General features: G+C 46.6%; 1 protein-coding gene across 1 annotated transcript in view; it reads right to left on the reverse strand.

Annotated features, from left to right (window-relative positions):
- LOC144893373 (uncharacterized) overlaps positions 1–19,101 on the reverse strand; it is a 64,371-nt gene that overhangs the window by 35,891 nt on the left and 9,379 nt on the right. Inside the window, exons 2-3 of the mRNA XM_078783956.1 lie at positions 15,651–15,785; positions 14,193–14,357 (exon numbers count right to left, since the gene is read on the reverse strand). Of these exons, the coding sequence (XP_078640082.1) occupies positions 14,193–14,357; positions 15,651–15,785 (300 nt within the window). The remainder of the gene's footprint in view (positions 1–14,192; positions 14,358–15,650; positions 15,786–19,101) is intronic.

The raw sequence follows: 19,101 nt of genomic DNA on the forward strand, positions 1-19,101 counted from the left end.
ACGGCAGATGAGTCCAGCCCCGTTTCAACCAGCCGCATGAAGCCCTGACGGGGCAGCGAGTGACCCTGCCGGCGTGCGCTGTAAAGCCGAATACCAGGAGCTGCCGGCGTGCGCTGTAAAGCGGATTACAAGGAGCTGCCGGCTCCCCACTTCCCGCCCGGAGTGGACCTGCTCGCTGTGCCCTGTGATCCCACCTGCTCATCCTTTCCAGCCATTCCTGCCTGCAAGTTCCCCATTTGCGTACGTGAGTTTGTTTTGTTCGTGCTGTCCTGGGTAGTAACCAAGTCTGTATAAGCTAGTAATTTTCACTGTGTCACCTGCGTTTTCATGTCACCTGTAAATAATCGTGACTGCTCATTTTGCTTATGTGTGTAAATAATAATAAACCCCGTTACTCTTCTGTACGTCTTCTCCTTCCTCTTTGCATTCGTCGTCTTAGTCTTTTCCCCATTGAATATCTGTGGCGCGATACGGCCAACGTTTGGGTGAATCGGGTTGCGTCGGGGAACAATTGTTCGGCCGCGGAGCCTCCGCTCGGCAAATATAACATCCTTAACCGCGTACCGTAACAATATATATATATATATATATATATATATATATATATATATATATATATATTGTTACGGAACCCGACATCGGCCTCGGTTCCCGTTCAAGTGACATATACACAGTCAAGACATATACATGTATAGTGACATATACATTCCCATACATATACACAGTCAAGTGAAAAAGTAAGTACACCCCATGCAAAGTGGACTTTTTCAACATATTTCAACATACAGCTATTTGATCTTCATTTCAACAATATTGATAGATAAAGGTGATATAATATAACAAATATCATGAAACATTTACATTTTGTAGTCCATTGTATAATTTAAATAAATATAATTGCAAATTTCGCATGTGGAAAAAGTAAGTACACCCCTACATTTATCACTACTTCAAATACCTAAAATTAGAAGCAGGTGCACCAGCTCAGGTGCAAATGATGAGAACATCGTTAGAGAGGATCTTGGAGGAACCTGTCTTATTTAAACCTCAGACATTTAGTTTGGTTTGCAATTTGTTGTTGAAGTGTGCGGCGTCACCATGCCTGGATCAAAAGAGATCTCTGAGGCCTTCAGAAAGAAGGTTATAGATACCTACGAGTCTGGGAAGGGATTTAAAAAGATCTCCAAACAATTTGAAATCAATCATTCGACTGTCCGGAAGATCATCTACAAGTGGAGAAGATTCCAAACAACTGCCAACTTGTTCAGGCCAGGCCGCCCCAGCAAGTTCAGCCCGAGAGCAGACCGCAAGATGCTGAAATACGTCTCTAAGAACCCCAGAATGTCATCACGGGACCTACAGGTAGCTCTTGCCACTGTTGATGTCAAAGTGCACGAGTCTATCATTAGAAAGAGGCTGCACAAATTTGATCTACATGGGAGGTGTGCCAGGGGGAAACCTTTGCTGTCCAGAAAGAACATCCAGGCAAGACTAAAGTTTGCCAATAAACACATAGGCAAAGACCATCACTTCTGGAACAATGTGCTCTGGACAGATGAGTCAAAGGTAGAGCTATTTGGCCACAAGAACCTGATACCAACTGTAAAGCATGGTGGTGGAAATATGGTTTGGGGCAGTTTGCTGCATCAGGGCCTGGGCAGCTCACAGTCATAGAATCCACCATGAATTCTTCATTGTACCAGAGGGTGCTTGAGGATAATGTGAGGCCATCTGTCGGAGAGTTGAAGCTCAACCGAAGGTGGACCTTGCAACATGACAATGATCCTAAACATACCAGTAAATCCACCAAGGAATGGCTGAAAAGAAAGAAATGCAGGGTTCTGGAATGGCCAAGTCAAAGCCCGGATCTAAATCCCATTGAGATGTTGTGGGGGGATTTGAAACGAGCTGTGCATGCAAGAAACCCCTCAAACATCGCACAGCTGAAATAATTCTGCATGGAGGAGTGAGCAAAAATTTCTCCCAGTCGATGTCAGAGACTGGCAGACAGTTATAAGAAACACCTACTTGAGGCGGTTTCTGCCAAAGGGGGCAATACCACCTATTAGAGCCAAGGGTGTACTTACTTTTTCCACATGCGAAATTTGCATTTATGTTTATTTAAATTATACAATGGACTACAAAATGTAAATGTTTCATGATATTTGTTATATTATATCACCTTTATCTATCAATATTGTTGAAATGAAGATCAAATAGCTGTATGTTGAAATATGTTGAAAAAGGCAAAACTTTACATGGGGTGTACTTACTTTTTCACGTGACTGTATGTATGTATGTATGTATGTATGTATGTATGTATGTATGTATGTATGTATGTATGTATGTATGTATATATATATATATATATATATATATATATATATATATATATATATATATATATATATATATTGTTACAGATACGACTTTGATGGTATGGTGGGCCGAGCGGGATGGCCGCCGTATCCGTACAAGTTACCCGATTGTGCCCGAATGTTAACTAATCGCGCTACGCTGGCTCAATAGGAAAGAGAAGACACCCGGCTGGGTTACAATCACACAATACGACACCAAGGGTTCAGTTCTCAAGTATATTCGTACGGAAAAAGGTTAGATTACAGGGACAAGAGGGAAACATAGGAAGGTGGGCACTTAGACACAACCTTATATTAACCCTAGACAGACCACAGATAAACGGGACAACGCTGACTCACACGGGATTTGATGGCAAGGAAAGCGGCAGTCGATGGCTCAGGTGCACCTGGCTCAGGGACAGAATCACGTACGGTGGTGTCCAGCAGATGCGGGGAGGTCGCTCAGCGCTCGTGGGTCGCGACTTTGGTGGAGATGCCGGGGAGGTCGCTCAGCGCTCGGGAGGGTGGCGTCTTGTCCTTCCAAGCTCGGGGCGCATCTCACGTCACGTCCGGCGCGGGGCCGCGTATATCCGGCCGGGAGTCACGCCCTCGCTCGTTAGCTCCGCCCCATATGGCATCGGCCCATGGCTTCTCATTGGGTGCGGGGGTTACCGGCTCCGCCCTTGACGAGGGGCCGACAGGGAGCCCCCTTCTGGGTAACCCCGTCGAGCACATGTTCAATGGCGGCCAACCGAGCCGGAGTGAGGACGCAAAGCCGCTGTTGTTGTGGTTGTTGTTGGAGCTTGAGATGATGGGAAGAGATGCGGGGAGGTATGGGAAGGTCCTAAACTCCTACTGGTGCCATATCATCACATTCTGGTGCAACGAAGAGTCATAATTAATGGAAACAAGTCCTTAACTGACATAGATTAAGAATAACTAGCAAGATGTCCTATAATTGTCTACGTGTGGTGCGGGGGACCTGGGCACGACATTTAATGGGGGAATGAAGGGGAAGATCGGCTCTAATGGGTGTTGTTTACAGACAATGGGACTAGGGAATGGGGTAAGGGGAGAGTTGGGGAGTATCGGAGAAGATAGGGGAATATTTACAAGCGGATATGGAGGCCAAATTCCATATTCGCAACATTGCACCCTTCTCTACCCTCGGGGCGTCCCGACCCGATAAATTTTTACCTACTTTAGTGTGGCACGCAATGTAGTTCCCTCTACTATTAACTCTACCCTGAGTGCGACAGTTTTATAGATATGCACAAATGAGTAAATATGTCCCCCTGCGACGTTGCACCCTTCTCCTCTCAGAAACACACCCACAGGATAACCGAATCCGGAAAGAATTCTCAAACTAAACATACAGCCGGTAGGGAGCATTATTTACAAGACTACGCTGATATTTACACTACGATCCAGGACCTGTCTTTGGAGGAACACATGCAGATGTTATGCATAGAGAGAGAGCGCTTGCCAACATCGATACACCAACCCACGAGTGCTCTGTGGCCGACGGCCTTTAATAACGTGCAGAGCACCCTTTCCGAGCATCAAAAGCACCACCCCACCACCAATCGGTGCAGTCACCATTGTTCATTGGAATAAAAATAACTTCAACAACCCCTAACCCTGCAGGTGTCTCTTGCTCTTCTTGTGGTGCACTTGGTGTTACTTAAAAGTGGTTCACCTGTATGGCATAGGTGCCACGTTGACCCATAGGTCCATCCCCGGGTGGTGCTTGGCCGCAAACGAACTGCGGTCCATCGTGGGTGGCCACAAACATTGCGGTCCATATGGTGTATCGATCCCGGCAGCAAGCAGCGAAAGTGCAGGCCCACAACTGCGTCGCCAGCACCTCTCTCTCCTCTCTCTCTACCCCAAAGCCAGATCCTCGGAGGTGGGAGACAAAAACAAGACAAGTGAGCAAGGTGGTAAGGGCGCAAAAGTGCACGCAATGCAAGGTGATGCACACTGGGGGCACATGGGAACCAGGTGAGACAGGTACGTTCCTACCGTACGCCCCCCCCCACCAGGTAACCTACATGGCCCCTCCCTTACCCCTTACTGTATCAACAAAACACAACACTACCCATAAACATCTACTTTACAAATCCACAAACATCCCTACTGTCTTCCCCGTTCCTCCCATATACCAAATTCGTCTTCTCTCCCTCCTAACCAATCAAATTTGCCATTTTCAACTCTCATCAAAATTTGCCATTTTCAACTCAACATCAAAATTTGCCATCACCAATTCAGCATCAGTCCCTCCTAAGGAGGGAGAGATGGAATCACCCCAATGTCTCATCCACGTCGTGATGCGTCTCACAAATCCACACAGCGATTCATCTCCTGCAACAAAACAAAGAAAACACAGGTGTGGAGTCATCATCATCACCACAGGCAAGTGGCTGCGTATGGTGCGACAGGTTCATCAATCCTAACTATCTCCTAAATGACTTTAACAACTTTACACTACCCGGGGTCTTTCTCCGGCCAAACCATGGGCCCTCTTACACTATGGGTTCTAAAAACCAATTCCCATTGGCCAAACTGTGGTGCTCTTCAATTTGGGGTCTCACTCCCCCGATTCATCTCCCGGTGCCCTCGTACAATTTCTGGGCTGTGGCGTGTACCTCTCCCAGTGGGTCTACCCACCTGCACACCTCCACCACTGCAGTTGCCTCCGAGCTTACCTGCTCCTCACCCTAACCTAACTACCTGGGGAAGGCCCTCTGGCTCTCTCCCCACTCCGTGCCCTCTCTGGCACTGGGCTGCCCGATCCACACCCGGGATCCTCAGGCACCCACTCACAACTACCGGCTCCCAGAGCCCACCTGCGGCCTCACCTGGCCGACATCCTCACAGTGGTGGAGTGCCCAACCAACTACACACACTAACAGGCTACACGCCCAGCCATTTCCACAACACTAATGCACCCATTCACAACACCATTCTGCGACCCCACCACAAATGCCAATATCCAACCACAATTTACCTGCACCCTCTACCTAACACTTACACTACCCGCCCCGGGTACTCGTGAAAGGGGTCCACTCTTCCCCCATCCACACCTTCGCACCATGCACACCACTCCGTACCACTTACTCCAACTCTCTCCACACACCTGTACCTGCACACCTGTGCTCTCACACCTGGTGCCACCTGCACCCTTCTCTCCCCAAGCGCATTCGCGCTGATCCACAACACTCACTACTCACACACTGCTCCACACACCTGTCCAGTTGCACACCTGTGCAATCACACCTGTTAAATTCTCACACACACGGCATCATCTCATCTAACTACTCCCCTCTGAAACTTGCGCTTCCCAGTCGTCCCTTTAAACTATTGCGCTCCCTCGTCATTATCATCCATACTAATCTACCTGCGTCCCCACTACAGGTATCAGTCACTAACTAATCTTAACGTTACCTAATGTCATCTTCTAGGGCCCTATCACAATATCCTAACCCACCCGGGCTAGTTTTCACTGCCATACACCCCATAAGCTATTGCTCCTTTGCCCCCCACCTGTGAGGGATGGTGGATTTGCCATCCCACCACATCGGGGGTCTCTCACTACCAATTTTGCACATCAAATTTCAACAAATCAAAAATTTGGCCAATCACTGCCCATCATCTGCCAATCACTACTGCCAATCCCTTGCCAATCATCAAATTTTGTTTTTCTCCAATTTTGGGTCCAAAACACTAACCTCATCACCCAGTCTACTCACTACTGCCTCTCGGTGCGCCAATTCCTGTCCAAAGCCCGGCTTCGTAAAGCCAAGCAATGGATGCTGGTTGTTTTGTGCCAGCGGCTGGATGCGTCCGGCACTCGGTGCAGGGACGGGGGCTTACCCGGGCCGAGATCCCACGCATCACCTCGGCGTGGAGCCATCCAATGCCCCGATCTCGACCTGCCGGCACGTTTCACCAAAAAGTGGTCGCCATGACGACCCTTTCTATCGGGCTGCCAGCTCCGCCTAGTGGAGCCTGGACGCGGCCGTTCAAAGCGAGGCCCGGCACGCACCGAGGGCCTGCTTCGGCTAAAAGTCGCTCTAACCTCTAACCCGTGTAACGTCGATGCTTCACCTGGACGCTTACACCCCGCAGCCCGTTCCTTGCTCACACATCCAGCTGTGCCCATGCTCCTCGTACCCTTCCTTACACACCCAGGTACACCCATTCCACTCACAGCCTTGGTCACACACCTGACCACCGAACACTTTGGCACACATCCGTTGGTAGCACACCACACCAACACACCTCTTCGCGCCCCCTCCTCTGTGACAATCACAGGTGTGCCCTCATTCGCACACCCATCCACGTGCCTCACCACCAACTCCAGCGTGCATTCCCACTCACGCTCTACCATTCCAGGTGTGCATCCTTCCATCCCAGGTGTACATCCTCGCTCACCTGTCACAACCAACTCACGCTCCTTGTCACTCTCACTACTCTCACTACTCTCACCTCCACTCGTGACAACGCACTCACCCTTACTCTTGACAGCACACTCTTTCTCCATGCACCTGTCCGTCACACACCTTTCTCGCGCACACTCTCCCGTTACACCCTCTGTAACACTCACCACAGGTGGACACTCTTCCTTACTTCTGACAGCGCACTCTTTCCTCATGCACCTGTCGGTCACACACCTTTCTCGCGCACACTCTCCCGTTACACCCTCTGTAACACTCACCACACCGCGCTTCCATGTGCTCCCTCGCACACACGCTACGACCGACTCACTCTCGCCAGCACACTCACTCCTTGGTACACACTTTTTCCTCACACACCCCAGAGTCGGACTTTCTCGCACACCCCCTCTTTCGCACACCAGACCTGTCACACACCTCACCAACGGCCTTTCACGAACACCCGGGTCCAAACCAATCCCCAAGCTTCTTAAATCCCCTGGCGCATCATACGCACGACCATATTGGTCACCACTTACACCGGGTCCTCTTCCTCTTCGCTTCTCCTCCATCACCTGCGAATCCCTCATCCGGTTAATGAGCACATCATCACGATCCAAACACAGACTTTGGACCAATTCTTTTATCTCCTCTTTTATCTCCTTGTTATCCCCTCTCCGTCGCTTCTTAATTTCGCTCATCCCTTCTTCCACTTCTTCTAATTTGTGCTTCACCTCTTTTATTCCCCGGTACGTCTCCTCAAGCTCGTCCTCTAAGGCTACCTTGACCGTTTCCATGTGCATCCTCACCTGCCGGTCCTTCGTCTCCATAACCTCTATCACCTCGTCCAGCCTCGTTGTCAGTCCCTCACGTACCATCTGACATTCCCTCTTTGTCGCTATCAAGTCGTTTTTTATGTCGTTTTGTGTCGCTTTTAAACCTCCTAATACCGCAGTGTTCCTTTGAACCTGCTCCACTAACTCCGTCTGTCCCACCGTCAGCTGCTCCACCTCTTGCGTCAGGTCCTCTATGCCCCCTTGTAACTTTACAGTCGCCTTTCTCACCTCCTTTTCCATGTGCTCCTCACAGTGCCTCACCTCCTCGCGCACTCCTCCGACCTCCTCACTCACTCCTCCTCTGATCTGCTCTCCCATCACTTGCATCTCCTTCCCAGATGCCACCCTCATCTGCTCCATTTCCTCCCTGTGAGCATCCAGTTTGGTTTCTACCCCCATTCTGACCCCCTCTATCTGCTGCTCCATTTGTTTAACTTCCCTTTCCGCTTGGTCCCTCATGTCCCTCAATTTGCCTTCCATACTGTTTTCTAACCCCTCTAACCCATTTTTCACTCCCTTTAACTGATTCTCTTGAGCGGCCATTCTGTTTTCTACCCCCATTAACCCATTTTTCACCCCTTCTATCCCATTGTCTAATCCCTCAAATTTCTTGTCTAACTCCTTAAAATTATTGTCTAACCCCTCACCGGTACCCCTCGCTTCGTCCCTCATTACCCCCATTTGCTCACTCTGAGCCCTCGCTTCGTCCCTCATTACCCCCATTTGGTTTCCCATTACCCCCATTTGGTTTTCCAACCGCTCACTATTAGCCCTCGTTTCCTCCCTCATTTTCTCGCTATTCTGGGCCATAAGGGCCTTCATTTGTATGAAAAAAAGGCCCCAATCCATCGGGGGCGCTGCCACGGTCGCTGGCGCGGTGATCAGCGAGGCGCCATTTTGCGCGCCCGCTTCTTCGTGCGTGACGGCGCTATTTTGCGAACCTGCCGCCCTCACTGCTTCGCTCTCCTCCTGTCCCTCATTTTGGTCCTGGATCGACCCTACCTCACTCTCCCCTACCGGACCCCAGCCGTCTTGATCCGCCATAGCGCGACTTGCAAAATTCGAGTTTCGTAAAACAAAACAAATTTCGGCCGCTCCAAATTTTGACCAAATTTTTTTTTTCCTCTATTCGTTTTTTTTTTTTCTTCAAAATTTGGTCGGGCCTCGAATCTCACTCCCGACACCAATTGTTACAGATACGACTTTGATGGTATGGTGGGCCGAGCGGGATGGCCGCCGTATCCGTACAAGTTACCCGATTGTGCCCGAATGTTAACTAATCGCGCTACGCTGGCTCAATAGGAAAGAGAAGACACCCGGCTGGGTTACAATCACACAATACGACACCAAGGGTTCAGTTCTCAAGTATATTCGTACGGAAAAAGGTTAGATTACAGGGACAAGAGGGAAACATAGGAAGGTGGGCACTTAGACACAACCTTATATTAACCCTAGACAGACCACAGATAAACGGGACAACGCTGACTCACACGGGATTTGATGGCAAGGAAAGCGGCAGTCGATGGCTCAGGTGCACCTGGCTCAGGGACAGAATCACGTACGGTGGTGTCCAGCAGATGCGGGGAGGTCGCTCAGCGCTCGTGGGTCGCGACTTTGGTGGAGATGCCGGGGAGGTCGCTCAGCGCTCGGGAGGGTGGCGTCTTGTCCTTCCAAGCTCGGGGCGCATCTCACGTCACGTCCGGCGCGGGGCCGCGTATATCCGGCCGGGAGTCACGCCCTCGCTCGTTAGCTCCGCCCCATATGGCATCGGCCCATGGCTTCTCATTGGGTGCGGGGGTTACCGGCTCCGCCCTTGACGAGGGGCCGACAGGGAGCCCCCTTCTGGGTAACCCCGTCGAGCACATGTTCAATGGCGGCCAACCGAGCCGGAGTGAGGACGCAAAGCCGCTGTTGTTGTGGTTGTTGTTGGAGCTTGAGATGATGGGAAGAGATGCGGGGAGGTATGGGAAGGTCCTAAACTCCTACTGGTGCCATATCATCACATTCTGGTGCAACGAAGAGTCATAATTAATGGAAACAAGTCCTTAACTGACATAGATTAAGAATAACTAGCAAGATGTCCTATAATTGTCTACGTGTGGTGCGGGGGACCTGGGCACGACATTTAATGGGGGAATGAAGGGGAAGATCGGCTCTAATGGGTGTTGTTTACAGACAATGGGACTAGGGAATGGGGTAAGGGGAGAGTTGGGGAGTATCGGAGAAGATAGGGGAATATTTACAAGCGGATATGGAGGCCAAATTCCATATTCGCAACAATATATACATACAGTGAAACCTTGACTTACGAGTTTAATTCGTTCTGTGACCGAGCTCGTAACTCAATTTGCTCGTTTCTCAAATTAAATTTCCCCATTAAAATGCATTGAAATGCTATTAATCCGTTCCAGCCCCAAAAAAACCACACCAATTTTTTTTGTTACGTGTTTTTAAATAAGAAAAATGTACTTTATAAATAACAAATAATGTATAAACAAGCACGACCTCGTATATACTGTACGTAATAAGCGGCGTTACGCGCGCTGCTTGTAAACAAGGAGGAAGCGGACAACGCGGTAATTTGTAAGAGTCTTTATTCAAGAGCTCACTGTAACACTGGCGCGCTCCAGGCTGCGCGCCCGGTGTATATCCTGAGGCCACGCCTACCCCTCGGCGTGGCCCCCGCCCACTTGGTGCGCGGAATGATGTCACCACGCCAGTGAGCTTCCGTGTCCGCCACAATGTAAAGAAATAAACTGGTTTTATTAAGTGTATTTACCTTGAAGATCAGACGAAAATGCTGGCGGAGGTGGAGGAGATGACTTTTGCCTTTTTCGCCACACTTTCCTCGCTTTCACTTGCAGGGCGTTTCAATAAAAACCTGTCCAGCGAGGTTTGTTTCTTCCTCCCTTTCAAAATGTTTCGATCGTACTGCTACGATCGTACTGCCTCGCCAAGTCGACAACACGCACACCTCGCTCATGTTTTTCGACGATTGCGTGTTTTATATCCAAGCACATCATCCTCTTCTTCTTCTCAGTACTGCCCTTGGCACTCAATTTCTTAGGACCCATGGTTAAAACGAAGAAATTTTCCAAAATAACCAAAATGCGAAAACAAAGCAGCAGTGATATACGGCAGAAATGCTTGCACGGCAAGATAACCACGTGACCGGAACCCACCTGGTGGCGGGTGGCGTCAGCTCCAAAATAACCAAAATGCGAAAACAAAACAGCAGCGATATACGGCAGAGATGCTTGCACGGCAAGATAACCACGTGACCGGAACCCACCTGGTGGCGGGTGGCGTAAGCTCGTAACTCAGATCTCGGCTCGCATCTCAAAGCAATAAACCGCCCGAGCGACGGCTCGTATCTTGGAAAACTCGTAAGTTGGTGCACTCGTAAGTCAAGGTTTCACTGTATATATATATATATATATATATATATATATATATATATATATATATATATATATATATATATATATATATATATATATATTATATATATTATATATTATATATATATATATATATATATATATATATATATATATATATATATATATATATATATATATATATATATTTTCAGTGCATTCAGAAAGTATTCAGACCCCTTCACTTTTTAAACATTTTGTCATGTTTCAGCCTCATGCTGAAATCATTTAAATTCATTTTTTCCCTCATCAATCTACACCCAATACCCCATAATGACAAAGAGAAAACAGGATTTTAGAAAGTTCAGCAAACTTATTTTCAAAAAACAACTGAAATATCACATTGACATAAGTATCGTTATGTCGGTGGGGTAGCAATATGTAGAGCCAGATAGATATGTGCTGGTAACGTGCTTCATCTGTTGCGGTAAGGAATCTACCTTGTAATAAGTTTCATGTGTAGGCGTTTTGTCGGTTAAGAGTATTTCTGTGGAGAGACCAGGATGTTCGTGTGATAAATAGAATGGGGATTAAAAGAATAATGCCCTTGGGTGTCCACACCTGGTAGCCAAACCTTTGTCCCTTATGGCAATGCACACCAACATGGACATGTAGTTAGGTCCCTAGTGCAACACAAAATAATTCCCTTCCCTGACATGACTTTGAAAGACGAACAGGCAAGGAAACCAGGCTGGGGCACCGCCGATGATGGCCGCCGCCAATTACACCTCCGACAGGCCTAGCCACATCGAGTGGCCAGGCGCTATGACCACGCCACAGGGAACGAGTGCAGGGGCAGTGCGGTCGGCACGGACCTCCAGCCGGCGAGTCGGTGGAGGGCACTGATTGGGTGGCATGCCAGGACTGACATCACCACCGCGGGAAGGTTATTTAAGGGCGCCCCGAATGCCATTTTTCTCTCTGGGTGCTTGGACATTTTCGCTCTTGTGGCTCTTGCTCTCTTGCATCTCTTGCGGTTCGTGCTCTGGAGATTCCTGGCCCTGGCAGTCCCGGTGCGATCCTAAGTGGAGAGAGTCCTATCCGTGGTTGTGTTGGCTTGAGAGTTGGCTTATCGATCATGTGTGAAGATCGACCTCGTGGTGCTTGGAGCAGTGCTTGTGCTTGGAGCTGTGCTCGGTGCTTTGGTGTTGGAGCGAGGGACCTCGTGGGTGCATCAGGGCCGAACGGAGCCATGTTGGATGGCGGACAAGACAAGACGAGGGACAGATAAGGCCAATCCCCATTACATTTTACACGACGACGCAATTATTTTCCTTTAATCTATTCCTGTGTTTGTATTTGACGTCAGTGTGTGGGATCCCAATCTAGTAACTTTATTAATTACCGGTGGGTGCTTTTCCTGTCCTTCCCTTTTTACCTAAATAAACCCTTGTATTATTTTCCCTTCCCATTCAAAATCTTGGTTGTTCGCTTGAATTAATTTCCCTGCAGGATCGATCTGAAATATCTGCCGCCGGCGCGATCCAGGTAAGCGCTTGCGCAGCTTCCATTTTCCTTCTTCCTCCCGCGCGACCATAGTAAAATCCGTGTTTGGCCGTCGCCTCAATTAAATCCGTTCAGGCCTATCTGCGACCTTCTGGTGTTAACTGGATTCGCACGACAGTATTCATACCCTTTGCTATGACACTTGACATTTAGCTCAGGTGCCTCCCATTTCTCTTGATCATCTTTGAGATGTTTCTACACCTTGATTGGAGTCCAGCTGTGGTAAATTCAATTGACTGGACATGATTTGGAAAGGCACACACCTGTCTATATAAGGTCTCACAGCTGACAATGCATATCAGAGCAAAAACTAAGCCATGAGGTCGAAGGAATTGCCTGCAGAGCTCAGAGACAGGATTGTGTCGAGGCACAGATTTGGGGAAGCCTTCAAAAATATTTCTGGAAACCAGGCACCGCTCATCACCTGCCCAATACCATCCCAACAGTGAAGCACGGTGGTGGCAGCATCATGCTGTGGGGGTGTTTTTCAGCAGCAGGGGCTGGGGGACTGGTCAGGGTTGAGGAACAATGAACGGAGCAAAGTACAGAGATATCCTTCATGAAAACCTGAAACAGAGCGCTCAGGACCTCAGACTGGGCCAAAGGTTCACCTTCCAACAAGACAATGACCCGAAGCACACAGCCAAGACAATGCAGGAGTGGCTTCGGGACAACTCTGTGAAGGTCCTCGAGTGGCCCAGCCAGAGCCCTGAGTTGCACCCAATCGAACATCTCTGAAGAGACTTGAAAATGGCTGTCCAACAACAGTCCCCATCCAACCTGACAGCGCTTGAGAGGATCTTCAGAAAAGAATGGCAGAAAATCCCCAAATCCAGGTGTGCAAAGCTTGTCACGTCATACCCAAGAAGACTCGACGCTGTAATCGCTGCCAAAGGTGCTTCAACTAAGTATTGAGTGAAGGGTCTGAATATTTATGTCAATGTGATATTTCAGTTTTTTCTTTTCAATAAATTTGCAAAACGTTCTAAAATCCTGTTTTCTCTTTGTCATTATGGGGTATTGAGTGTAGATTGATGAGGGAAAAAACGAATTTAAACGATTTCAGCATAAGGCTGCAACATAACAAAATGTGAAAAAGTGAAGGGGTCTGAATACTTTCTGAATGCACTGTATGTATGTATGTATGTATGTATGTATGTATGTATACACATACATACACACACACACACACACACACACACACACACACACACACACACACACACACACACACACACAGGGTAAGCTTTTCTCTGACATCGTTTCATGACGTGCTGGACATTGAAATGCCATGGGGTTACTGGCCTGGTGATGGTTCCTTTTGCCTGTGGGTCGGTGGAAACCATTCCTGACCCCCCATCCCAATATACAGATATCAGCCTTTGGTGGCCTCAAAACAGATGTCAAGGCCAACGTGTGGTCGCTTAAAACCTTGCCCAGATTCTGAAGTGCCTACACCCAAAATTGGGACCTCGAGGTGCTATGGTTCAGCAGCGAAATGAATAACGTACAAACACACAAACAAACAAACACTTGAAAATATGTTCAAGACACGATAAGACATGCATATCAGCTTTGAAAACTATACAAACTCGAGTCAATTTTCTGCGGACTCACCGGTGGAGTCGAAAATGTGCTGTACATCCGATCCCAAAAGGTCACTTCCTTGGGTGGAAGCGGAAACAGCTTATGAAAGAAAATCCAGGTCAAGGCAAATGATCCCAACAGAGACATCAAAACTTGTGTGATGGAGTAACACAGCCTTGTTGAGAATTTCAAATTCTGCAAAACACACCATTTCATACACACAGCTGTTGCTCACAATAACTTTGATTAATGATTATAGCTATTTCAAATACCTGTACATTCAGGAACCTGTTTACATGGGCAGCGACAGTTACAGTCTTCTCAGGCCGATCAAACTTGCTGGGCAATGTTGGTTGGGATTCCATTCGTACTGTTTCAAGGGATCATATTATGGGAACACGTGCATCGATATATCCCGCTCTTTATCTGTAGTGTTCCCGATTTGATTATCACACACTTGTTCACCACGATTTACTGGGCAAAACCACAGATAAATTGATGATACAAAGAAAATGAAACAACACGACATCCGCCATTACGTGGACGACGATAAGGTAGTCAACCTGCTGCTGCAGAGATGTCCTGGGATTACATCTCGTGGGGTGCTGGAGAACGAGCATGCTTGAAAATTGTGATTAGAAATAACATGCAGGGCTAGCTTGTGCACCTCGGGACAGTGCTCAGTACTTGTAATTATATATTACACCATTTTATATCATAATTCGTACTTTTATAAACCCATCGCGCCGTTACTTTAATAGGCTCCTGCAATCTATAAAACCAATTGTTATCTCCGCCACCGAAGTTGGAGTTGAGGTTATGTTTTCACCCCTGTCTGTCTGTTTGTGAACAAGATATCTCAAAAAGTTGTGGACAGATTCAGACAGAATTTGGTAGGAAGGTTGGGGATGCACCAAGGATGAAATTATCAGATTTTGGTGAAGATCCGTCTGGATCCAATAATTTTTTTTAATTCGAATCTGGAACCTGATCAGAGAATTTTAAAGTGATTCGTCACCAATGAGTGATGGGGCTAAAACCGATATACAGCACCATGCCTCAGAGGTATGGATGGATTCGGACAAAACTTGATGGAATGGTTAGATGTGTGACAATTACAAATCAATTAAAATTCGGTGAAGATCTGAATATGGATCCGGATACAATAATTTTTAATTTTTTTAGTGATTCTTCACCATCGAGTGAAATACAGAATATTTCAAAAAGTTGTGGACAACTTATGACAAAACCAGGTGGTTGAGTTGGTCAGGTGACAAGAACAAGCAGATTCGATTTTGATTCAGGTCCAGATCCAGCCTCATCAGTGATCGAGATCTGGCCCATTAAAAAGGGGGATTTTCTCTTTTGTCGTTTCTTTTTTTCATGCGGTCCATGAGAAGGTCATTTGCTGGTGATTTTTGGAGAACAAATTAGAGAACAAATGATAAACATGCTTTTTGTCACCATCTACAAATGAGATTGACTTACTGCAAGCCGTGGCCAAAGCCAGCGCAGAAAACAAACAATCACAACCAGCAGAAAAAGGTAGTAAACGAAACTCCAGCAGTTGGCACATTGCCAAAAGTTCTTAGTCGTCCAAAACCAATTGAAGAATGATTCCTCCTGTTCAGACAGAGGGAAAAAAATGAAGACTTAGACAAATATAGCTAAAAGTAAGTGCACACATTGGAGGAAAACAGATCAATCTTCAACCAATCATACAAAAATGTGCAATTAGGTGTCCGTCTGTCTGAAGATTTTTGACCGCGATACATTCGGTCGTTGCTTATTCAATCTCAACCAACCTTGACAGGAGGACTAAGGGTCACACAATGAAGGATGCAGAGAATTCATTTGACCACCTCCCCACGGGGGCTTTACCCACCAACGGGGTTGCATGTTGAGGTGTCTATCCACGATAAGATAGCTTTATCATGGCGTTTTTGCAAGGATGCTTCTAATAACAAAACTAATTATAGCATAATATTAATATTATTACAAAACAATATTAATCTTACTATAATTCACCAAATGTCCGTCCATCTGTCTGTCCATCCGTCCGTCCGTTCGAAGGCACTGCAAAAACGGCTGAACCGATCGCAACGATATTTTGGGTGGGTAATCCTGGGATCTCCTGGAGTAAAATAGGGTATATTGTTTTTGCAATTTCAGCTTTGGCCTCCAGCATTTTCAGGTTTGGACTCCCGCATAACGTTATTTTCCCGGGTGCCGCAGAAACGGCTGCACCGATCGCTGCTCGGATGCACCGATCGGACTCGGTAACCTCGGACAAAGACCTTTTATAAGGACATGGGTTGAATCCCTACTTGAGAGAATGCCAACCCCCTCACCGCCATCAAGGCCGTCTCTCTAACTCACAATCCCACGAGATATGCAGAAAGGACGACCCAAAACCAATGATCTTCTTTTTGATTTGTATATAAACATCATTGGAAGTAAATAATGACCTCGGCCAAAGTTCAAACGACATGGGTTTAATCTCGACATGAAAGAATTCCACATCACTATTTGGGTAGTGTATAAGCTAACAGATCGCTGTCTCCATCGATCTTGCCACGGCCGTAACACCTATCGGCTCAAAATCCTTTCAACTGTTGACTTGGTAGTTTTTACAATGAAGGAAACACGTATCGGGAGTACATACGACATGGCGATTGTGAATGTGACTGCTCTGAGGCGTCTTTCGCTCTGCATCGAGTTATTCATTACATTTATTCATTTAATGATCATTATGCTCATTCTTACGCTCATTAAACGTTCATTGAACATTAAAAGATCATTAAACATTAAATGTTCATTAAACGATTACGAAAATAAAAACGAAAAACATTACGAAACTAGAACGCCACTCAGTAGAGCGCATACTCCCGCCATGGGTCAAGTTGGAATAATACGTTTTGTTTAACATCCCCTCTCCCCAAAACAATAAATTAAAAAGAAAGTAGGCCCTAACTGTCAGAGAATTAATTTTGATATATCGCGGAATTAGAGGAGAAAAACATCATTTAAGAATAAGAATAAAAGCTTTAATGCAGTAAAACAGAAAAAACATTCCACAAAAAATTCCCCAAAAAGATTCCTGGATCCAGAATAATATCCTGAGCTTCACCAAAAACTAATGAATTCTTCCTTATCCCAAGGACAATCATCCCACCAAATTTCATCGAAATCTGTTCAGAACTTTTCCAGATATCTTGTTCACAAACACACGAACACACAAACGAACACACACACACACACACACACACACACACACACACACACACACACACACACACACAAACACACACACACACAAACACACACACACACGAACACACACACACGAACACACACACACGAACACACACACACGAACACACACACACGAACACACACACACGAACACACACACACACACACACACACACACACACACACACACACACACACACACACACACACACACACACACACACACACACACACACACGACCAACACTCAACACAGCCACTGAGCTTGGCGGAAGTGGCGTCACTACTGTCACTTCCCGGGATACTCTGGGTACCAGCGACGTCATAACAATGGCGCCGCTTTTCTCACTGCATTTCCTCAAGAGGAATTTCCTCCTCCCCATATGAAGGCTACCGATGGGGTATTATCCATGCTGTTTCATTTTCAAGCAAGGAAGCAGCATGTACCATTTTTAAAGTCTCTGGTGTGACTTAATTAAATTAATGTCGTTAATTATTAATTAAAATTGCATTATTAATTAAAATTAATTAATGTTGATGAATCACTCAACAAAAAACTAATTATAGTAGCCGGATCTGGATTCGGATCTTCACCAAAATCGAATCATTTCGTCCTTTTCACAAACCCAAGCCGTCCACAAAATTTCATCTGAATCCGTCCATAACTTTTTGAGATATCCTGCTCACAAACAAAGACAGACAGACAGGGTTGAAAACATAACCTCCATCCACCTTGGGTGGCCGAGGTAATGAAACCCAGGTAATGTATGTTTGGAGAGGGTGCTAAACTTTCAAGAGCTCAGTCGAAAAGTTGTAGGCCTTGATCAGTAACGTTTGCGGCATAATCTACATTTGGGAAGCGGAGCGAGGATGGTCGTTCAGTCGGGAGACTAAAAATATTTGAAGAAGATGGAGAAAAATAACATTTTCACAATTTCTGGAATTTTCTGGATTTCTGGAATTTTCACAATTTCTGGAATTTTCTGGATTTCTGGAATTTTCTGGATTTCTGCAAGGCATTTTCTGGAAGGCCACAGGCTGACTGCTTCCCACTCTAAAATATATCCAGCCAATGGGTAGATAATAATACACAACATGGATGGCAAAATGGACCTAACAACATCTATTTATTTATGGGCTGGCAGGGTAGCTCAGTTTTGTAGCTCAGGTAACCACTGAGCCTTACTTTGGTTCAATCCCCAACTTGGTCGGATTGTATCAAGACTAAATAACGAAATGTACGCCATTCTCAGAGCAGTGACAGTAGGGGACGCTTCCGTATTAGAACACACCGGACTCGGATGAAGGACACACAACGTAAAGGAATCCACGGGGACCTTAAATGCCGAAGGAGGCCATTAGGCCCATCAACATGGTACAATCCTGCCAATATCCATGTACCCCTCGATTGGCAGTGCATCTCGATATTATTATCCGATTCAAGGTGAAACACCTCCACTGTTTCTGCTGCCACCACCTTTCCAAGGAGACCATTCCATGCGTTAACGACTCGCTGAGTGAAATATCACGGCCTTAACGTAATCTTAACTCTCCACATAACTCGCAACATGTGGTCCCTGGTCCTATCACTCACAATTCTGCCAAAACCTTGCTTGAACTTATTCTATCTTTAGTGTATCCCTCTTTATATAAAACATCTATATCAGATACCCTAACTACATTG

The sequence above is a fragment of the Myxine glutinosa genome, chromosome 8 (assembly GCF_964187855.1).
Source record: "Myxine glutinosa chromosome 8, kmMyxGlut1.1, whole genome shotgun sequence".
NCBI lineage: Eukaryota > Metazoa > Chordata > Myxini > Myxiniformes > Myxinidae > Myxine > Myxine glutinosa.